General features: G+C 43.0%; 1 protein-coding gene across 5 annotated transcripts in view; it reads left to right on the forward strand.

The window, feature by feature from the left end:
- IL1RAPL2 (interleukin 1 receptor accessory protein like 2) overlaps positions 1–24,091 on the forward strand; it is a 499,644-nt gene that overhangs the window by 12,280 nt on the left and 463,273 nt on the right. For 3 of the 5 annotated variants that reach the window (XM_083722871.1, XM_083722867.1, XM_083722868.1), the window contains exon 2: positions 14,702–14,802. Coding sequence is in view for 4 of the 5 variants with exons in the window: in XM_083722867.1 (XP_083578993.1) it covers positions 14,721–14,802 (82 nt within the window). In the remaining variant the exon portion in view is untranslated. Of the gene's footprint in view, positions 1–12,356; positions 12,448–14,699; positions 14,803–19,063; positions 19,224–24,091 lie in introns of those variants that run through there. The other 2 variants (XM_083722866.1, XM_083722870.1) reach the window with 2 other exon arrangements.

Raw genomic sequence — 24,091 nt, forward strand, 5'->3', positions numbered from 1 at the left:
CCATAAAACAAAGACAAGGAAGGATAGCAATTCCGTGAGTTGAGAATGGAGAATTAAAGCAACCTTGTCAGATCAGACACGGGGCTTTAGCTCAGGGCTAACACAGCTGCTTTGCATGCAGATTCCCAGCGGCATCTCTAGGTAGGGCTGGGAATGACTCCTGGCTGAACCCCTAGGGATCCACAGCCAGTCAGGGTAGACAATACTACTGAGCTAGATGGACCAATTGCCTGACTCAGTAAAAGTCAGCTCCCTATCCTGACTGCCAGAAAAGCAGTTATTAAAATGCTGGCTTCAGTATTTAAATATTGTTTGCTAAAAGGTGTAGGAGAACAAAGAATAGAATTTACCAGGCACTGGAAAAGCATTCATGTGGCTGTAAGCATCTGTAATAAAGGCTATACAGAGGGGCATTCAGTGCTAGGCCTACTCAGAGTAGACACATTGCAGCCCATGGGCATGACTAATGTAAATTTCTTAATTTCAGTCAGGCTACTCTGAGTAGGACTCAGATGAATACTACCCACAACCTCTGGACATGGAGGTTCAATGTGACAATCATACAGTATCTAATAGACATTGATAGAACATCTGCTCCATGAACTTGTGCAGTGGCGTAGCATGGGTTGTCAGCACCCGGGGCAAGGCAAGTAATTTGTGCCCCCTAACCCGTGGATTTGCGCCCCCTAACCCCAGATGTTGCGCCCAGTGCGGCTGGCCCCCCTGCACCCCCATGCTACGCCACTGAAATTGTGGAAAATGTAAACCAGTGCTGCTGCTGTTGCAGTGTGTGCACTTGTAGTGTAATGGCTAATGCCATTTTACAGCCTAAGGCATAGGTCCCACTGAGCCATTGGTAGTGTGGGAAGCAGGGTTGGCTCAAGCTGACTTGGAGCTGAGATTGTGGGTAAGGCTAGCATGGAGCGGAAGGGTGATAATCTGCTAGGTCCCGCCCCTGAGTCAGATTTCTCAGCTGTGACACTCTCTCGGGCGGCTCTGATGTTTCTGTGGGAAATTACAGTCAAGCATAACTAGCAAGCACAGGGATAGCTAATGCATGATATTGGACTCAGCTAGGTCACGCCCCTCACCTGGAAAAAAATAGGTTTCCTGCTTTTTGTTCTCTTTCACAATGTAAACTCATGGAAATAGGACATGCAGTTTCATGGGGGCCTGCTACGGCCTTTCCCAGCCTGCTGGGTCCCATAGCTGTCAACGTTTCCCTTTTTTTGAAGGGAAATTCCCTTATTCTGAATAGGATTCCTCGCAAGAAAAGGGAAAAGTTGACAGCTTTGCTGGGTCCATGCCTGGGATTGTCAGCCAGCAACTCTTTCACCTCCTTCCACTCCTCATCCTAATCCAACCAAACTCCTCAGGCATCTCCTCAGAGCTCATGACTTGGCTAAGTGTTTTGAGAGCTTGTTAAGCTGCACTTTGCAGAGTCAGGCCAGTGGCTAATCTTGTTCTCACAGTGGCCAACCAGAGGCCCATGGGAAAGTTGCAAGTAAAGTCCAAGCAAGATTGCACTCTCCCTCCTGTGGTTTCCAGCCACTGGTGTTCAGAGGCATGACTGCTTTTGACTGTGGCTAATGGTCACTGATAGACTTTACTTCCATTACTTTGCCTAATTCTCTTTTAAAACCACCCAAGCTGGTAGCTATCACTGCCTTCTGCAGGAGGGACTTCCAAAGTTGAACTATGTGCTTTCTTTTGTCTCTCCTGAGCTTCATTGGATGTCCCTTAGTTCTCTGTCCACTTCCTTCATGCCATGCATAAGCTTATGAGCTCCTATCACTTGCCTTTTCCTTAAATTAAAGGTAAAGGGATCCCTGACTGTTGGGTCTAGTCGCGGACAACTCTGGGGTTGCGGCGCTCATCTCACTTTATTGGCCGAGGGAGCCAGTGTACAGCTTCCGGGCCATGTGGCCAGCATGACTAAGCCACTTCTGGTGAACCAGAGCAGCGCACGGAAACGCCATTTACCTTCCCGCCGGAGCGATACCTATTTATCTACTTGCACTTTGACGTGCTTTCAAACTGCTAGGTTGGCAGGAGCAGGAACCGAGCAACGGGAGCTCACCCCGTTGCAGGGATTCGAACCGCCGACCCTCTAATCAGCAAGTCCTAGGCTCTGTGGTTTAACCCACAGCGCCACCCACGTCCCACAAATTCCTTAAATTAAATTCCTTAAATTAAAATTCCTTAAATTAAAATGTCCCAAATGTTGCAACCTTTCCTGATAGAGGGATTGCTCCTTCCCCTTGATCATTTGGGTTGCTCTTTTCTGAACTCTACAGTTTCCAACTCTACAATATCCTGTTTAAGTTAATTGTCTGAAGAACTGTATTGCAAAATCTGGAGAATTATGAATTTCCTAGGATGGCTGTGTTTCAGTTGGCATGTTTAGGAAATTGTGAATTAGGTAGGTTTGCCTATAAATGCAAATTGAATCAAATTTCCCCTCTACCCCTACCCACTGATGTTCCAAACATTTGTATGGAAGGAAGGCTACTGTGGTTTACACATTTCTGTGGCTAATACCTTCAGTAACTGGAGGAACTTTCTGACATCTCACACTTCCAGTTGGTATCGGGTTTATGAATGCATGAAGTTCAAATAATTGAAAATTGTGTAGGGGCTTGTACTGCTATTTTTAAAAAATATTAATATCATACAGCACTGTAACTTAAATGTTTTTTCTCTCTCCCTCTTCCAATTTGTAAATGCACTAAAAATGGGCCTATAACTGTTCTCTGTCCAACGTTTCATAGAAATATCTAGGATAAAACCAGACTTTGCATTTTTGCAATGATATTAAATGTGCTGTTAACATCAGGGACAAGACTGTCAAAAATAGCAATAATTTTAATGGGATTTAAAAAAATTATTTTAAGGAACACTTGAAATATTCCCTAATAAGGCTTGAACAGGGCTTTACCCTGATAAAAGAAATTCTGTCGTACTGCTGGACTATAGTACTGTTCCATATATGTACCATTTTTTATATTGAGGTTTCACATTATTTTTTGAGGTGGAACTGTAATTGGATTTAGCAATGAAATATGGATCTCTTTGCCATTTCCAGAGGTGAAGAACCTGTGCCCCCCCCCCAAGATGTTTGGCTCCAACTCCCTTCATCCCTGACCATAGGAGCTAATTGCAAGGGGCCATAACGTAATTGTAGGAGCTAGACACCCATAATGTCAATCAGCAAAGCCAGAGAGAGCCAACCCGCCTCTGCAGCACTGCCTCTGAGAGAGAAGCAGTTCAGCTCCACCCTGCATCTCTCTGCCTCCGAGTCTGAGCGCCTCCCCACAGAAAAGGGTGCCTTGCTGCCTGTGGAGAGGAGGAGGAAGAGGAGCCAGCAGCGCCAGCCACCGCACACAACACAGACGTGATACATCACACGCACAAGCCTGCATGTAGTGTGTGTGACATCCCAAGCACAATATGCAACATCACATCACATTTTGGGGGGAGCCCCAAAACGTGATGTTGTGTGTTGTGCATGTGACATCATACGCACAATGTCCAGGTGTGTGCATGTGATGTCTCACGTCTGCCTTACGGTGGCGGGAACCCACAATCCTGAAGGCAGGATGATGCCCCTGCCGCTGACTATTGACTCTGTTTGTTGGGAGTGATGGGAGTGCAGGGACATCTGGAAGACCACAGCATCAGGGAGTCAAATGTTCTTTTTTATAATAATTTTTATTAAATTTACTGTTTTACAATTTCAGATAAACATTTTACAAACTTTAATATCCAATAACTCCCCTTCTTCTCTTTCCATGGTTCATTTTACATATCCTACATCCCTGCATTTTCTACTATAACCATTCAAATCAATTTTCCACTTTTACACCCAAAAATTATTTACTCTGTTGAATTTATCTTAACGCTGCCAGCATTTTCAACTGTACACAGTTATTTTCCACATACTCAATAAATGTTTTCCAATCTTCTTTAAATGTATGTTCTTCTTCCTCTCTTATTCTATCAGTGGCGGAGCTTCATGCTCCGGCACTGGGGGGCAGAGAGCAAGCAGAGGTGTGGCTGGTGTGCATCCCGGGGGGCACGGCACACTGCCTGGCACCCAGCACGGGTGGGGGTGGGGGGGCAGCCAGGATCATGCTGCCAGGGCCGGTGCGCTCCCCCTGCCCCCCTCTTCCTCCACCACTGTATTCTATGTGTTAAATCTGCAAGTTGTGCATATTCTGTCCATTTAAGTTGCCAGTCCTCTTTAGTTGGGACCTTGCTCACGTTCCTTTTTGGGCTAACAAAAAACGGGCTGCAGTTGTTGCATACATAAATAAGCTTTTCTGACACCTGGGATATCAGTCTTGGTGATCTCCAGCAAAAAGGGCTCTGTTTTTTTGGGAAAGTAATTTTGAACATTTTTTCCACTTCATTATAAATCATTTCCCAATATACTTTTACTTTTTTACAGGTCCATCACATGTGAAAGAACATTCCCTCCATCTCTTTACACTTCCAACACTTATCTGATTCTGTCTTGTAAATCTTAGCCAGCCTACTCAGTGTTAAGTACTATCTATGAATCATTTTCAAATAGTTTTATTTCAAGACTGTAAGGCTGCACTGGGCACAAGACATAGGGTATAACATACCATTTGAATCATGGGAAAAACTGTAGAAAGAGAACTTAATATTTATGGCATGCAGTTCACTAAAATAAAATTATATGAAAATGATGTATAGATGGTATTTAACGCCGTTAAAACTTACTAGGATGTATAAAAATTCATCTCACCTATGTTGGAAATGTAAAGATAAAGAAGGTATGTTTTTTCATATGTGGTGGATGTGTAAAAAGGTGAGGGGCTTCTGGGAAATGATATACAATGAAATGAAAAAAATGTTTAAAAATACATTTGTTAAAAATCCAGAGGCCTTTTACTAGGAATACTAGGAGATGTTTAAAGTGCCAAAGAAGCAAAATAGACTATTTATGTATGCGACCACAGCTGCCAGAATGCTACTTGCCCAGAAGTGGAAAGAAGAGAACGTCCCAATGAAAGAAGAATGGACAAATAAGATGACAGACTATGCCGAAATGGCTAAATTAACCGTGAAGGTCAGGCACCAAGATGAAGGAAAACTTAATCAAGAATGGAATTTTTTTAATAGATTACTTTAAAGAGCACTGTAAAAACGTGGAAACACTAGCAGGATTGTTGTAACATTTATGAACTGAAGGTAAAATTAGGATGTGAAAAAGAATTTGAAATTAAGTGAAGAAAAATAATTAGATGCAAGGGAAATAAAAGGGGTGGGAAAGAGAAATCGGGGGGTGTCAATCAATGTAAATTTGGAGATGATATGTTAAGAAAAAATGTTGTTATTAAAAAAATCGGAAATATATATTTTTTTAAATCAAATATTCTTTCAATGAATAACATGCTGTAAATTTCAAAGTTTCTCCCAGAGGTTAAGATCTATATTGTGTCCTATATCTATTGCCCAGTGTGTCATTGAAGCTTTAAGAAGCTTGTCTTTGTTTCCCATTCTAATAATAATTGTTTCCCATTCCCATTCTAATTATACATTTTAGACAAAAGTTTTTCTTTGTTTTGCAAGAGTCCCCCCCTCCCTGAATTGTGAGCTTTGGTTCAAAAAGCATTCTGTCTATTTAATTTAAACATATAATGTATATTGTGATATTGCAATCAGTCCGTAACTTGGCTCCTTAGGTTTTCCATTGGTTTCAGTTTGGGTCCCCCCCCCTAAAAGTTGACCTCTAAGTTCCCTGTAAGTTGACCATTGTCTGTCCATATTGACTCTTTTAATTGCAATTGCTTCAATGGGAAATAGCCATAAAGGTGTTTTTCTTTTCAGCAGATTTTTTATATTTCTCTGAAACTCTGTGCAGATTCTTCCTAAGAATGTGGTTTATAAAACTCTTACAGATTTTTTGCCTTCCCATACCAAAGGCATGTGTGCCAGCCAATTTTTAAATCATGACCCTCTAAATCAGCCTTTCTCAACCTGTGGGTCCCCAGATGTTATTGGACTGCAACTCCCATCACCCCTAGCTAACAAGGCCAGAGCTCAGGGATGATGGGAGTTGTAGTCCAACAACATCTGGGGATCCACAGGTTGAGAACCACTGCTCTAAATCTAGGATGTCTGCATTGTCCAATGCAATCCATTCTGGGGAGTCAAATATTCAGACTGAAATAGCTCTGAAATTGCACAATCAACCCCATTTGTTGCTTTTTGTTTCTGGCCAGAAAGGGCCCAGGGATTACTCAATCTTCCTGATGTTAAAGTAGCTGGATGCAGAAGAGGACCTGACTCCTGTTAGGGCTATGCTCCAGGTTCTGCTGAAGTCCAAACTGAGCCAGGCCAAATCTGGGTGGTTCTGAGATCCACCCAACTTGTTTGGAGACAGTTTTGGATTAGGCCACCTGAGGTCTGGGTGTCTTGGAGTGTGTTAAAGCACAAACTGGCTGCCACATTTGATAGAGCAGAGAAAGAAACAAGAGCACAGAATGGTGTGGGTGTGCACCCCCAGCACTTGTCCTACCAGTATAGGGGGAAAGGCACCTACATCAGTTACACAGAGAAGCTCTTTGCACCTCTCCTTTGTTCAGAACAGAAAGGAAGTTGGATGTCCAATCCTGGCATAAATGAACAATGTCATTTAGCGGCAACACACTGCCCCCTTTTTTTGTTTGCAGAGGTCATGTGTATTTATTCAGGTTGAGTGAATGAACGAACTGCAATGGCTCTTTAAGTGCTGCCCATGCATTAGGAGAAAGCCTGCCGCAGGTCTGTGCTAAGAGTCCTGTCGTAGACTTGGGTATAACCCTGTTCAGTTAATCTGTTGCATTATAAACACCTAGGTGCACCCTGAATCTGCTGTGAAGGTTCCCTGGATAGTGCATGTTAAAATGTGATCATATAATGTAATGTATATTCATAGCTATGCTTTCATGGCAGAGAGGAGGGGGATCTTGACACTGGGCTGACTTCCTCAGCAGCAGGCACATACTTGTCACCTCTAGTTCAGCTTTCGCTTTCTCACTTTCCCTTCTAAAGTCAGGGGCAAGGCTTTCATTGAGAGTAATGCAGCTGGATTGCACCCTAAAGCCACATAACACAAAGCCTTGGGATATACTCCGCTTAGCTGTGATTCTGTTGTCACGTGAATTTTATTTTATTTTATTTTATTGCAATTCCTTAACTGCAGGAAACCAACAGTGAAATCTGTTGCATCCAATAAATTAATCTCCATCACATTATAATGTGTAGCCTTAATTACAGGTACGTGTCAGTGTTGCTAAGCATCAGTCCCCAGTATTTGTTAATGTTATTACAACATATATATGGAAATGTCAGGCTTGCTGGAGGCGAAAGAGGAACGTAGGTGTCAAACCATTCCAAAATCAAGCTCTTTTTTACCCAGGGATAGCAGCATCATGGGATTCTTAGTGCATTTATTGACTGGCGGAGGGAGGCAATCATTCAAAATCACAGTGACATTTTGAGAACTGAAACCAGGCAGGGTTAAATTATTTTCATTTATTTCTGACAAGTACTTTTTTGAAAAAACGACTTATTTGCAAGAAATTTTGCTAACCTCATTCTGAGATGTGTGCTTTAAAAGACTGTTTAGAAATTGTTTTTGCAGACTTCCTTGTAAAGTTTTTCTTTCTGGTGTGTGTGAGAAAGATTGCCCCAATTTTTATTTCACTTCTGAAAAATGCACACCTCATTTTAAAAACAGAGGATAATTATTTTCCAAATTTGAGGTTCTGGAGTTTTAACAGCACTGGGATGGTGTGGTGGACAGAGTGTTGGACAAAGACCTCACCAGCCATGATGCTGAGATGTTGACTCTGGTCCAGTCACTAACTCCCAGTCTAACTCACTTTACACAATAAAAGTCTTATTGCTTAGATTAAATTCTAACACTTGCTGGATCCAGGGATTAGAGGGTTCTGGCACCCACAAACTCATACCATTATACTGCAGACTTTAATTGGCCTGCCATGCCTAATATTTCTACAAATATTATTCTCCTCTCTTTTGGCTGAACTACAATTAGGGTCTTGAAAGTGACCCTAGCTTTAAGAAACATCATCCTTGGGGCCCCAGGCCACATTCTGGATCAAGGCCCCATACCAGTTTTCTGTTAAAAATTACTCCCACCCCAGCTTCTTTGCACCAACTGATGCCATTTGGCTCCTTGTTGAATACACATTGTTTCTAAGCAAATGCTCATAGGATTTTATTTGTAGGCACGCATTCCTATGAACACTTGCTTTGGAGTATGAAAGCCATATGTTCTACTTAACAGAGAACAACCCTCTATTTGAAGGACAGCTCAGTCCAAGTCTAGTTTAAAGTTAAAGAACCCTAAGGAGAGGTGGGACAGCAGGGGCTTTGAAGTTGCCCATCAATAGCGGCAACAACTCTGGGCAGCTGAGTAAGCTGACGCACAGGTCACTTGGTCACATTAAATGATACTACTTTGCCCAAAAGCTTAGCATATGCAAATCTCTTTTGGTGAAGTATAAGGGGCTGCCCTTCCATTCCAGAGTATAGGATCATCTTGCATCATGTGCCTGGCGAAAAGCGATTCTGTAACAATGCTTAATGGGTACTTGTATTTTGGTGGGTAGCTTGTCTTTCCTTCTACCTACAGTACCATATGAAATGTCCCCACTGAGTGTGTCTTTCTAGTAGAAGGTGGGATTCTGGGATGGCTACTGAGATACCCTTCTAGCTAGGATGGGGATTACAGGAGCTTGGGGGGGGGGAGCTCCTTTTTAAACAAGCATGCTTTCTGTGCATTTAGGTACAGTGGTGGGACGACAGGAAGAGGAGACGAGGTCGCATTCCTAACCCATTTTCCTGCATTTCTAACCCCATTTAACAAATGTGGTAGCAATGACTTCTAAGTAGATCTAAGTACATGTCCAACGTGGTGTAGACCCATTGATATTAATTGGCTTTTACTATTAATTGATTGATTGATTGATTATATTTTATCCGACTTTTTCTCTCTCCAAGGAGCTCCTCATTTAATCTGTAAAACAACTTATGATGTAGGTTAGGCTGAGAGGCAGCGACTGGCCTAAGGTCACAGGCTTTATGGCTGAGTGGGGATTGGAGTCCCAGTTTCCTATGTCCTAGTTTGACACTACACCACACTTACTCTCCAAGGACTGAATTTCAGTGGGTCTACTCAGAGTATGCTGGATACAACCCTAACCTAGTCCATTTTAACTCAATAGGACTCAATTCTGATCAGACTTTTATATGATCGTGCTGTAATACACTATGGAAGTTACCTGTCTCTATCTGAAGAGAGCAAAGCGGGGAAAGTAATTTGCAAAGCTACACTTGAAAATCATCCTAGCATAACATCATCATTACAATTATCTGTCATAAGATTTAGTTCAATTACTTTAAGGGGGAAAAATCGCTCTCTTGTCAAGATGGCCCTTCTTGTACTGGGATTTGATACTCCGAGGAAAGGTTAAGAACTCCCCCCCCCCAGCATACTAATTCCTTCATTAACCATTGTCGGACAGCTTTCACATCTCATAATTTTCCCAGTTTCCTTTTGGTTCTCTAGTGCTCTAACCCCAGGGAACCAGAAAGCATTGAGTGCTCAAGGGAACAAAAACTTCAGGAATACGAAGCGCTGCATATTTATAGCCCATAATATGGAAGGGAAGAAAGAATCTTTAAAATGTACATGGTAATTTTGAAATAATTGAATAAGCAGAGTAATCGCTATCATGTAAGTGATTATACACAGCCTTTTACATTCGCTTTGCAGAGTGGTATGCTGGTACTAAGATGCTCAGGGTGGGAAAGAGGGGGGTGGAGTGGAAGTTGTCTTATAATAAAGCTTCCATTTGAAATGTTGATTGGGAGTGGGAAGAAAAATGCAGCAGACACCCCTCTTTTCTGGGAACACGACATTCTTTCTAAGTGGTTACCCATGTTCTCATTCTTTGAGTCCAGTGGGATGCCCAGGGGGCAGAGGAATCTTCTTTAGACCAAGTCAGACCAATGGCCCATCCATCCAGCTCAGTATTGTCCACACTAGGCATGGGAAATATATGGCCTTCCAGATCTTGACAAACAACAACTCCCATCCCTGGCCATTGGCAATGCTCAGGGGTGCCGACTTGGGCCCCAGATCATGGGTGCCCAGTGTCATCAACATAACATGATATCACCCCTGGAAGTGATGTCAGATGCCCTGTGAGGTCTAGGATGCCAATTTCAAGGCCCTTGGACATTGTGTCCAAGACCCCCTGAGGCCTCAGACAGGACCTGGAAGTCACATCCAAAGCCCCACAGAGCAGGTACTGAACACCCACAACAAAATCTTGTGGGTGCTCGGGCCCCCAGGGCTCCCTGGAGTTGGTGCCTGTGGCTATTCTCCTGTCAGCCTTTGTAAGCACAGCCAGTGGCCATAGGTGATTTATTTATTTTTTATTTATTGAATTTATATACCGCCCTATACCTGGAGGTCTCAGGGTGGTTGTAGTTCAGCAACATCTGGAGGACCAAAGTTTCTCACACATGGTCTGCTCACAGTCCTTGCTCAACAGCATTGGGAGGAGTCACATCTCTGGTCCCTTGGTCTAAAGATACACAGGACCTCCACCTTGCTTAAGCAAGTCTGGGCAGTGCCTGGAAAGGTGGCTGTCATGCTCAACCCTGAGCTGGTTACAGACATGGCATCCTCAATGATGAGTCAGATATTCCACAGGTTGAAGACTATGAGGAACTGAAGAGCCTCTGCAGCCTTCAGAGGAGAAGTTGAAGCCATTCCACAGCCCCTGAGAATACTGGTGCACAAAGATTCTGGTCCTGACTAATGAACATCAACATAGCATATATCTAAGTATCCAAAGTCATGATCCTACTCAGGAGTAAAGGGTGTACTTGTGAATAATGGGTCCATTTATGACTAAGCAATCACTGGAACTCATTCACTCCCAACAACTGTGATCTGGGAGGCCTGATTATACAATATTTTCCTCCACTTGCTGGAGGAAAAAACCCAGGTCTCTGACTCCTTGCACCTGATTCCTAGTTTTGGTCCTTGGTTGTGTTGTAATCTGCTGAGTCCCCTATTGACTGTGGACTATTGCCTGATTCTGTCACATCACCAGTGCTGAAGTAGCATTGTGAGAGGTGTCTTCTTGTCATTCACTTCAAGCATCCAAATGCCTTAGGCAATTGAATGTTATGCAGAACCAGATGCCTGTGACTAGCTTCTGAATCTGCATTGTCAGTTGCATGATGGTGACTTCTTCTGGACTATAGGAACTATTCATAGAATCATAGAATTGGAAGAGACCACAAGGGCCATCGAGTCCAACCCCCTGCCAAGCAGGAAACACCATCAGAGCACTCCTGACATATGGTTGTCAAGCCTCTGCTTAAAGACCTCCAAAGAAGGAGACTCCACCACACTCCTTGGCAGCAAATTCCACTGTCGAACAGCTCTTACTGTCAGGAAGTTCTTCCTAATGTTTAGGTGGAATCTTCTTTCTTGTAGTTTGGATCCATTGCTCCGTGTCCGCTTCTCTGGAGCAGCAGAAAACAACCTTTCTCCCTCCTCTATATGACACCCTTTTATATATTTGAACATGGCTATCATATCACCCCTTAACTTCCTCTTCTCCAGGCTAAACATGCCCAGTTCCCTTAGCTGTTCCTCATAAGGCATCGTTTCCAGGCCTTTGACCATTTTGGTTGCCTTCCTCTGGACACGTTCATCATGTTAAAAAGTGGGTATCCTCAAGCTGGGCCCAGGGGCGGAGGAAGAGGGGTGCGGTGGGTGCGGTCCACCCCGGGTGTCACCACTGAGGTGGGTGACAACATGCCAGGCAGCACTCACCGCGGGGTCTGCAGCATGCCCAAGCACATGTTTCTCTTGGGAGAGCTGCAGTGGCTTGGGCACATCCAGGCTCCACGCTGCCCAAACTGTCTGCCCGCTGCCTCCCCACCACCTGTAGGGTGGTTGAGTGGGAGGAGGCAGGCAGACTCCGGAGGCCCTGAGGTGTGCCCCGCCCCTGTGGGTGGCTCGGCCCACCCCTGGGTGCGCCGCCCCAGGTGCCTGAGGGGCTTCCTCTGCCGCTGGTTGGATTTCTGCCTGAAATTTCTGGGAACAAATCTTCCATTGTTCAGTTGTCTCTCTCATTTCTTCTCTGTTTCTGCTGTGGAGAAGTTTAGGTTGTACACTCATGCATTGCAAAGTACCATGGGCGTCAATAGTGCAATATAAGTAATGATGCTTCCTGAAGCCAGTTCTATTTCTGTCCCTTGTTGTTCAGAAAACTATTTCCCCCCCTTTTTCTTTTTAAGAAGAGGTGTGTTTGGTGATTACCCCTACATCTGTGAAACTCCTCAGTTGTCTCATCTAAGTGCAAAGCACCGTGTTTTGAGGTAGGATCTCATAGACATGATTAAGGAGGCGTTGGGATAATTTTAACTCTATAGACATGATGGGTATACAATTTATGCTGTTCATTTTTGTAGGCTGCAGTGTTACTGTTGTTAACAAGCAGAGGCAGTTTAGAAACCAAAATGAGCAAACCCAAGAGAGTGGCTAACTGCAGGCGTTAAAATCCTGAGTAAGATATTGAAGGTGTCCTGACCCAATACAAATATGTCCTTTTCCAGAGGATTTGCAAAATAGGGGATCTAAAAGCAACACAGTGGTACCTCAGGTTAAGTACTTAATTCGTTCCGGAGGTCTGTTCTTAACCTGAAACTGTTCTTAACCTGAAGCACCACTTTAGCTAATCGGGCCTCCTGCTGCCACCGCGCCGCCGGAGCACAAATTCTGTTCTCATCCTGAAGCAAAGTTCTTAACCTGAAGCACTATTTCTGGGTTAACAGAGTCTGTAACCTGAAGCGTATGTAACCTGAAGCGTATGTAACCTGAGGTACCATTGTACTGTATATTGATTGCATGTACAACTGGAAGGCAGGCAAGCACAGTGGTGAGTGAGCAGTGGTGAAGTGTGGGCAGATAGAGTTCTATGTGCCAAAGGAATAGGGGAGAAATTTGGTCCAGTTCACATTTTAATGTTAAACCCTCTAATTTGCACTTCCTGGAACAATGTATGAACTAAAAGGCAGCTGTCCTTCTGAATTCACCCTTCTCTGAATTTTGCAGTGAGGTTCTCCAACCAAACAATGTTTTTAGAAACGTATTTATTGTGGGAATGCATGCTTAAAAATGCATATATTCGTGAAAGTAACATAGAAAAATGCATTATATTGCAGAAAACTTGCAAATTTGTGTTTATTAGGGAAAATTGCATACAATAATTTGTATAGTAGGAGAAATTTGCACTAGTGTACCGATGTATTTTCATGAAGATTTTTTTCCATTGCACATTAATATGGAAATGTGGAGAACTGAATTTAAGACTGGGGGGGGGGGGAGAGAAAAACAGAGAGAATGGGCTGAGTCACTACCGAAGGGCTACTGATGTAAAAGCAAAGTGAGGGAGGAATCGCTCCATCTTTCACTTGATCACAGATTCAGACTTGTAACAGTGCAATCCTAACCATGCCTACTCAGAAGTAAGTCCTGCTGAATTTCTTGGGGTTTATCTCAAGTGAGTACTGTTAGCGTGGCTGCTTAAATAACTAGCTTCAGCCATTGTACCAGAGAGGAAGTTTTAGTGGACATATTTTAATAGCTTTAGTTTCAATGTGATTTTTTTTTTGGGGGGGGGACTTTACACCACTTAGAGATCTTTGAAATATTAATCATAGAATTGGAAGGGACCACAAACATCATCTAGTCCAATGCCCTGCAATGCAGGAATCCACCTGGGACTCAAAGCCATGATTCTGAGATTAAGAGTCTCATGCTCTACTGATAAGTTCATTTAAGTAATAATAGAGAGGAATAAATGTATTGACTAGATATTTGTATGTGTGTGTGTCTTTGGGTGGCTACAAAAGAGAAAAATAATCACCCGAAAGGGAACGAAGGCACCAATTTGCATATTCTAATAGATGTCAATTTAAGAGTAACTATAATTTAAATGAAGGGACACGGGTGGCGCTGTGGGTTAAACCACAGAGCCTAAGGCTTGCCAATCAGAAGGTCGGTGGTTCAAATCCCTGCGACGGGGTGAGCTCCCGTTGCTCGGTCCCTGCTCCTGCCAACCTAGCAGTTTGAAAGCATGTCAAAGTGCAAGTAGATAAATAGGTACTGCTCCGGCAGGAAGGTAAACGGCGTTTCCGTGCGCTGCTCTGGTTCGCCAGAAGCGGCTTAGCAATGCTGGCCACATGACCCGGAAGCTGTACGCCGGCTCCCTCGGCCAATAAAGCGAGATGAGCGCCACAACCTCAGAGTTGGCCACGACTGGACCTAATGGTCAGGGGTCCCTTTACCTTTATAATTTAAATAAAAATGCATCCTGTTGTAGTGGGTAAGGCTTCAAGAAGATCTGCTGTCTCAAGTGGTCATCTAATTGCTAACTGCAGACAGGAAACTTCAAAGACCCAAGTCTGCTCTCTTTTCTTAGTTTTTTTTTAAATAATAAAAACATGTCAACCAGATATGGACCCAAGCAACCCTTCAAGCATGAGGCTGCCCTCTGCAAAACTGATCACATGGACACTCTGTATGTGTGGTGCTTGGATAAGGACCTTATATATCATGTTTGTATTTCAGCTGCCAAAGGGACTCCAAGATGAAGCCGTCCATCTTCTTGTTCCTTGTGAGTTGCAGTGTATTCAGCGCTGATGTGAAGCTGGTGTCGAAGAGAAATTCGGGTAAGTTCCAGAAAGCTGCTTCCAGTAACCTTGTTGAGCCATTCTGCTGTGCATTCTTTAGCTGTATAGTAAGGGTTTGCTGACGCTTGCCTATGCACATGAAGGACAAAATTCAGCAAAGGGTGGTTCTTTAAAATATAGTCAGTGTTCTGCTATAAGTATTAGGTTTAAAAAGAAGGTGTTATTTTAAAAGTCTTAAATGGTGACAACTAATAGAGGTGCTGTTATTTCAGTGTCCTCAATACTAACAATAACTGAATGACTGATTCATTGAATTTTATATTCCTTTTGGAAGGAACGCTAAAGAGCTTTGTTAAGTGGGGCTCTTTGCAAAGTGCTTCCTTTTCTTCAAAAAGCACCTTCGTTTCTTTGCAAAAAGGTGTTTGGCAAAATAGCTCACATCTAAGCAGATGTAGTTCCACAGCAGCTGCTAAGAATGCACTTTTAGATGTAGTGTATCAGTTGCAAATGTTAATGTCAGATATAGAGTGCTTTGGACCAAGGGATTTGTGAGTGTTGGAAACAATCAGGATTTTTTTTTTATTTATAGAAAAATAATTGTATACTCATTTAGAAAAAAAATTATCGAAGTGTTTTAAAGTAATGAAATATAAAACCACACAATAAAACTATTAAAAAGTTATTAAAAAGTTAAAGACAGACATAAGTGACAAGCCTGTGTCATTTGTTGATGAAATGAAAGAGCAGAATCTGCATCAAATCTGGCACAGAAACCCCAAATAACTATTCTGTTATTTTAAAATACTTAAAGTACTATGGAAATTTTAATTCATTTTTGAACACCACTATTGCTGGGGAAATGTTCTTTCTAGAACAGGGGTCACCAATCCTTTTCAACTAGTGGGCACATTTTGAATCTTCAATGAGTGCTGGGGTTGCTAGTCACAAGATGCCTGCCACAGAGGGAGCATAGCATAACACAAAATGGCTGCAAAGGCAAATGTCGTATAACATGGGAAAAGAAGAAGAAGAAGAGAGAACCACCCCCAACAAGCTTCTGCCTTTTATAGGAAGTCAACTAGGTCCTTATCATAGAGTTCACACACATAAGCACTGATGCTATTGGTGTTGCTTTCTGTCAGGGACTGGTGGGACGCTGATGAGCATGCTCTGGGGGATGGAGGGCTGGAGTCTGACTCAGGAGAGGGGGGTCAGTGATTTCTGGGGACCTTACCAGCCAGGAAGCAAGAATCAGAGGCAGGGGAAGCTTCAGAGCTGAAGGGTGGAGCACAGGATGGGTTGGAAGGGGATGAGGAAGAGGCAGGTCAGGCAAGTGAAGGGCCAGTGCTTCCTCACCCTCTCTTGCACCACTGCCTCCCAGAATCAGGAGGGGGTTGAAAAGAGAGTTTTTGCGCAGACACTGTCTCTGGCTGCATGCGTGCAACCCGTTGAGGAAGGTACATAAACTGGTGCAGGGGGAGTGGCCCCATGTTGCTGCAACTGCTCCATAGAGCGTGGATCTGCGAATTGCTGCCTGTGATGCTAGATTGGTGTGCGTAAATATCCAGAACTGTAGAAGCGACTATATTATCTTTGTCAATAAATACTTACCTATCTGCCATCTGCATTCCTTTGGCTGGGAAGCACCCTTGACACTATCATAGAATTGTAGAGTTGGAAGGGACCATGAGGGTCATCTAGTCCAATACCCTGCAATGCAGGAATCTTTTTGGCCAATGTGAGACTCAAAGCCACAACCTGCTCTACCAACTGAGCTATATCTAACAACAAGAGGAAGCATTCCTCCATACTAGGAAAAATATTCCTCCATACCAGGAAAAACACTACTCTCATTTTACATAAATTGCTTAGAAGGTACTGGCACATTTTGCTTCATAACTTTCTTTTGTTCTTTCTAGAAGGGCTAGGAACTTACTTTTTTTTTAATGCAAGTTCAGAGTCTAGGGCACTTGCCCAGGAGAAACCTTCATGGGCAACATGCTCTCCACAGGCACTGGGTTGGTGACCTCTGTTCTAGGAAGACACCTCGGCAGTGGACCCCAATGTTTTCTGGAATGCCTCTCCACATAAAGGCCTACACAGAGCCTTAGATCATCATGTGCTTTGTCTGAGGGAGTGTTGGAGGATGAAGGGGGAAGGCCTTTTCAGTTGTGGCTTCCTGTTTGTGGAATATCATCGCTAGCAAGGTCCATCTAGCACCTTTACTGACATTTTGTTTGGTGCCCGATTAGAACTATTCTTTTCATGGACTATGATGGTGATTATGTCTTCTGTTAGTGTGCTGCTGAAGCTTTCTGCTGCTGCTATTGGGGTGGGTGTTACTTTCTGAATCTTTCATGAAATGGCATGTTTTATGTGAATGTGTTTTACTTGCGTCTATGTCTAAAATACATTGCGAGTTGTTTGAAGAACTACGTAATTAACAAGTGACTAACAAGCTTAATCATAATAATATACATTTTTGCCAATGTATTTTTTTATACCAATACTTTGACGGCCAAGGAAATGCAACAACCATTTTTAAGCATCCCTTGTGAAATTTGCCCATGTGTAATATAATGGTTTGCTAGAATACAAGTGATTTCTTGTTCGGGATTCTTCTTTCTCCAGTATTAAAGGCTTGATCTTGCCAACCTCTATAGAAAATATTTGGTGCTAAGATAGTTGTGCTTTGTTTAACGCAAGAGTAAAATAGTTACATATTGCACGATGCTAAAGTAAGCAAATTATGAAAGTAGTTCAAACCCCTTTCCTTAATACTGCTTAGATGTGTGGGGGTGCTTCTTTTGTTGGAATTGTACAAGTGTAAGTGTGTGTGCGTGTGTGCTACTTGGTAGTGAATTCATATTGCCTATGAGTAGCAATTTAGCAAGTAACATATGGCACAATCAGAGCTCTGATCTCTTAATGATATGCGAGTACCCCAAAATCAGTTGCACCAAGCATTCCTGTGCAATGCTTGGAAATCTCAAGGATTTTTTTTGAGTGTATAACAGAAAGGCCCACTTGCTCTGAATCCCACTTTTGCTGCTAGTCCTTTCACTTTCCCCAATGGGAAAGAAGCCTTATCTTATTAGATGGTAGAAGTTTACAAATATGCAGTGTCCTTTCTTACAAGGATTATGGAACTGGTTGATTTCTACTTACAGAAGGGAGAGGACTAGCCACTGCAAGGTGTGTATCCCACCTTGAGTCATACTCAGATGAAAAGGAGGCTGGGCCTAACTTTAAATAGGACAATACTTTTTGAGTGTGTGAATTTCAAGTTTCTTTCATTTTACAATCTTGCCCCATGCTTCATGGGCCTGTCCTGGAAGACTTGTCTCCCATCCTCTTGAAATGGAATTCCTCTCCTAACCTGATCCTTACTAAGGGTTCAGTTGTGTTGGCAAAACCTGAACTCTGTAAGATGTGCAACTTGGCTAGAGTTGTATCTCTATATAAGTACTGACCTTATTTCAAGGTGCCTTACAGAAGAGTAAATAATGTCTTCTCTCCCTGGTGGTGCAGGTTGAAAGGAACCCCCACCCCTTTATGTATCTCTAACATTGCATTTCACAAGCAAATACATGCTTTCACTACTATCTCTGAGCCCAAGCACTGTATATAGGAAAGTTTCATATGTGTAATAGGTGACATCTTGGGTCTATTGATCAATGCAGACTTCCTCACAACTTTTTTTAAAGGGTTGCCACCTGAAGCAAAGTTATTGATGTTTCTTTCGATAATGTCATGTGCTAAATGGATTTTCTATGTTTCTCAGATTTTAAGGCTGCTCCTTGAAGCATAACTAGTAACTGTGTCCTTTTCAAAAGAAAGATGTCGCACATAGAGCCTTGTCTCCAAATTGCTCAGTGGCACGCGCTGGGAGGATTTGCTCTAATTTGCCATGTTGAGGCTTGTATTGGGGAGAAACGAACACCTAGGAAAACTGTTCAGAGGATACAATTTTGCAACAAGCTAAGAGGATGGAATCAATCATCTTCCCCAGTAAAGGAATACACTTATCAAGCCACATTTGTGTTCTTCAGTCTGAAGCTTAAAGGGTGACATTCAACTAAATTTTACTTGGGGATAGAACCATCAAAATTAATGAATATAACTATGTTAGATCCATTAATTTCTGTAGGCCTATCCTGAGTTAAGCTTAGCTGAATGCCACCTAATATATATTTACATGCAAATGTTTGTAAATATTTTTAACCTATAGTTAAAAGTTACAGGATTTCAGTAGGAAGCTATGGGACATGCACCAATGCACAGCCTGAAACTTTTGCAGGTGCAAACAGTATTGGATTGTGGAGACTTCCGGGGGAGGAAATGGCGGATTGGCTGTCTTTCTATTGGCTCTCCACTGACAGAAGATAATTACGTGGTGATCGATGGTAATCAGGCTGAAGTTCTGACTATCAAATCACTCTGTGATAAAGAGTGATCGAGTGAGTAACCTCAAATGCTCTGATCAAAGCCGTTTTCTGCTGTTGGCACCTGGGGGGATTAGAGGGGGCCTAAAATAAGCTAGTGAGCCGAAGGACTGACATTGCATCCAAACACCACATAAGAGCCCTTTGATTTGCACCATCTCTTTCTTAAACACTTTTGAGACAAGATAACTCTGTGACGTTGAGAGAAATGAAATTTCACAATTGGAAATCTTGCTGTTCTCTGCTGTCTGCACCTAGGGGTTCAGAAGGGGTTGGAATGAGCTGGCAAGCAGAGGACCTGACATGGTGCCCAAGCACTACAAGAAAAAACTGTCTTAGAGAGATTTATCTGTCTGCTGGTGAAAATCTATAATTGGAAATCCTGCAAAAACTACCTTTTGTCGCTAAGAATAATAAAGGAAAATTGGTTGTTAAAGTGTCTAAGCAAGAGCAGAAAACTGGATTTAGGGTTGGCAATAAAGATTAAATAGGTGAGGTGACCCCTTGTGTGAAAAATATCTATTTCTTCTTATTCTTTTTTAAAAAATGGCGCTGATAAACTGGAAGTAAATTACTCTCTATTATGCCAATAAAGGCTGAATGAATGAATTACTTTCTGTTGGAAAAAAAATCTTACTTTGACTGTGACTGTATTCTTAAAGTGGAACAACAGAAACTCTCAGTATGGCAAAGGTATTTTGAATCTTTCAGTGACTATTGGGATTGTTCAGCAGTTGAAGGCTGAACAATGAAAAGTGATCAGATCAACATTTGATAAATCAGAGAGAGATGAAATGGAAAATGGAGATGGAGACTTGAGACCAAATTGATGAAAAACTGGCAGAATTGAATGGGGAACAGTAAAATGGGAGAAAGCACATGGTGAAATGGAAGTGCCTTCCATTCAAGAGTTTAGAGGAGAAGGAGAGGATGGAATCATAGATGCAGAGAAAGAGATGATGGAAGTGAGGGGGGGGGAAACTTTGGAAAAACTTCAAATGTAGCATTCTGCATATGATTTGGAGTGAATTCAGAGAACAATGCTATTAAATTCATGAAACTATCTCTGGAAAAAGACTGGGGAAAAACAAAAGTGGGAGGTCCTAGAGGAGGAAATCAGGGTACCATCGTAAACACAACAGAAAATGAAAAACAAAAGGAAGTGGATTTTGAGCATATAGAAGTGAGCTCATATAATGAAAAAAATGACCCCCCCCCCACTCAATATGTGATCACAGTGGAGAGATTTTAACATGAATGAAAGAATTTATTATTACCCAGTATGGATGAATGGCGGTGGGAATTAATGAAGGCAAAGTTAATTACCAATAATAATAACAATTTGGGAATCCCTCTTGGACTTTTTGTGGGGAAAGAGAAATTAATGATTCTGAGACACTGACTCAAAAGAAATGTTGTTTAACAGAAGGTGGAGAAGGTAGCTATTAACATGCACTGAATGTCTTAAATAATCTTTTTTTTTATGTAACCGCAGATGGAAAACTGGAAGTCTTTTGTTATCTATCTCTAATGTTTCTTTTCCTCTTGTCGTTTTGCATATCTTCTTTTTTTTTGTTTTGTTCTCTCTCTCTCTCTCTCTCTCTCCCTCTCCCTCCTTTTTGTTTTGTTTTTTGGAGCTTGTTAAGGTCCATGGATTAAGGTCCATGGATTAAGTATTCATGAGAATGGTGGATGGAGGGCCCTGAGTGGGAGACAGGAAGTGTTGGTCTCCTAGGGTGAGATGCTGGGAGGGGCTGCTACCTTCTGCATGTGGTGGGGGCTGAAAATTGCCTCCAGAAGAGGACTCTGTATTCTACTTGTTCTGCTTGTAGTTTTTGTAGCTGTTTCCTTATTGTATGGCGAAATTATTTGATAATAAAAAAAAGTTATTAAAACAAAAACAAACAAAAAATTCTGGAATTCTGTAACTGTTTTTAAAATTTACATTAGTTTTCTGTATCTTACTGTAGTGTTAAAAAACCTTAATAAAAATATTAACATACAAAAGAAAGAAAGAAAGAAAGAAAGAAAGAAAGAAAGAAAGAAACTGGAATTGTGTGTATCACCCAACACTAGCATGAGCAGGGCTGCCCCAAGACATTTTGACACCTGAGGCAAACCACAAAATGTTGTTTCCCCCACCAGGGAAGAAAGGGTGAATGGAGATCCACATCAGGAACAAGGTGGGGAATAAAGATATACATGGTGAACAAGAGGGTAAATGAAAAACTACATTGGGAACAAGTGAGAGGAATCAAATCAACCTTGCTCAATGGTTGAACTGGGAATCAAAGGCTGTTTGGGGTGGGGGTGGGGCCCACTATGAACCATGACAAGCGGGTGCAGACCCCAGGTGACCCCTCTGCCGGGGGTGGGGAGAGGAGGCCAGCAGTATGGCCTGTATGCTGAGAGCTCACTGAGGATGGAGGCACTGGGATGGGGGCTGCAAGGAGGTGATAGATCCAGCCTCCAAGCAATGTGTCACAGCTGTTGCTGCTACTTGGACAATAGTAGTAGTGGGCATTCCTTGGAGACCAGATCTGCTGCCCTGTATATCCTGTCACCCGAGCTGGTTGCCTCACTCTGCCTCCTGAGTGGACCAGCCCTGCTCATGAGTACAAATGAATGCACAATATAAAACATGTCTGGAAGGGCCCAGAATTGGCTAGCTTGCCCCAAGTGGTTGCCTGTACACTGTGGCCAGTTGTCACTCGGTAAAGGATCCTTAACATTCCTCCAGTATCATGTAACCCACAGGTAACTAAAGAGGCACCTTCAAGATGCTGTTATATTACAGTTTCCTTAATCCCTGACCATGGATCATGCTGTTGGGGCTGATGGTAGTCAGAGTCAAACAGCATCTGGAGTTAAACACTGCCTACCCTCTCTGTAACCCATGTGTTGACAAAAAATATCTGTAGAGTGCTGAGCAGCCGTGGTATTTCTGGCAGATTCAACAGCCTCTGGCTGGCTATGGAAAATAAATGGATGACTTCACCGGAACACAACAGGGTGCTTTCCTACTGCTTTGTCACGAGAGGGATGAACAGTGTAAAGGCGGTCTTTGTTGACCAATGACAAAATTGGGAAACAGGGCAGTCTTTATTGGGTGGCGATGTGTTAAGCAGGCCAGAATGGGTTTCTGTTTTCCCTCATGATGTATGGTGTGGCTGAGATTAATTAATTTGATGAACTCCTAAATACTTAGCATCAGACGGTTGTTTATAAAATTGCCATGGGCATTGGTGCTTCCATTGCCAAAATTGCACCACCTGTGCACAGGAGAGCATATCCTTAGAATGAGAGCAGGATGGACCCCCAAGGCTTGCAGGTGTACAAAAGCACTTTTTAATAATGACCAAAAAGAAAAAGAAAAAAAGAAAAAAGAGGAGCAGGGAATCCCCCCTCCCAAATAGCTCAGTGAGGGCTGAGTGTGCTCAATTGCCACTGAACGGTAACTGACTCCTTGGGAGCTGGGCGGGGAAAAGGGGAAGGGGGACGAAAAGAAGCAGCTGGAATTCAGGGCACTCTGTATTGCAACATTTTGTTGCTGCTCCCACTTGTTTCTATAACAATGCACATAAGTAAAACAGAGTTCATAAGCCACCCTGTGGGTCTCTGAGTGGCCTAGGCATGGACAACTTTTTTCCTCTTTTCTTTTGCTTCTTATGTTGCTTCTTATGAAGAAAAACAACACCCAGGAACATACTGTGAGGAACTGGTTTTCCAAGCTGGTGGCTTGAAAGTTTGAGTCTTATCACCACAGGGACCACCAACCTCTTGAGGCCTGTGGGCCCATTGGTACACCAAGAAAGCTGTTGTGGGCAACACATGCACTCATGCACGCGCACACACACACACACACACAGCAGCTAAGCACATACTGCAACCTATTCTAGTGGCTACAATGGAATGTTTCTTACAAGCCTATTCTTGATGTCTATGGAGGAAATTCTGTGGCTAGTAGGGAAGGCACCTGTGGTTGCATATGCAGCTGCAGGTACCACACTGATGACCACTGTACTTCCAGGCCACAGCCTGACCTATGGCATGTGGTGCCTCCATATAAATACGTGGAACCCTCCCTCCTATATTTAGCAGGACAGTATCTATGCTTTGGAACTCTCTGCTTATTGACATCAGGCAGGTGCCTTCCCTGTCCTGTTTTCAGTGCTGTCCTGGACTGGTTGGACGCAGGGGAATGGTGGGAGGCACCAGCTGGGAAACCCCCATGGGAAGAAGGCTCAGAGTCCAGAGAGTGGTGGTGGGGACAACAAACCGTGGTCTCAGGGAGAAGAGGGAGAAGGTGAGGAAGAGGAGGTGTTGGTAACAGAGGTAAACAGTTTAGTGAGCTGGAAGAGGCTGGGGCAGGGCACAGTTCAGACTGTGAGACAGAAGTGGGGCCAGGAGACAGGCAGGCTGCTGAAGAAGCCAGGGAGTCTCGCTCCTGCTGCTGCATTATCTATGTGACTGAGGGCACAGCAATGTGTTTGGTTTGGAGAAGGCATGGTGGGGCAGGAGAGGCTGCAATGCAGCCCTCAGGGAAGTTGGCTCTTCTGAGGCTTTCACCTTCCACACAAATACACTCCAAACCCACATTGATTTGTATGTGTCTGCTTAACTATGCAATTTATTTGGATGTGTAAGAGGATTCTTGAGTACAGATGAAGGGGGCAAGTGCACTGTTGCCATTTGCAGGTGCTTTTAAACTTCTGCTTCAAGAAATGAATGCCATATATGCAACGGTCACAGTTTGACAATATCTTAGTAATTATTCCTGCTTGGCATGTTAACTCTTAGTGTTTTCGAAATGATTGAGATCCTCCAATGAATGGCTTGGCCTGCGAGCAATTTTCACCAGGAAAAGCAGAGTTCTGATTTAT

This window comes from Podarcis gaigeae, assembly GCF_964106915.1.
Source record: "Podarcis gaigeae genome assembly, chromosome: Z".
Classification (NCBI taxonomy): domain Eukaryota; kingdom Metazoa; phylum Chordata; class Lepidosauria; order Squamata; family Lacertidae; genus Podarcis; species Podarcis gaigeae.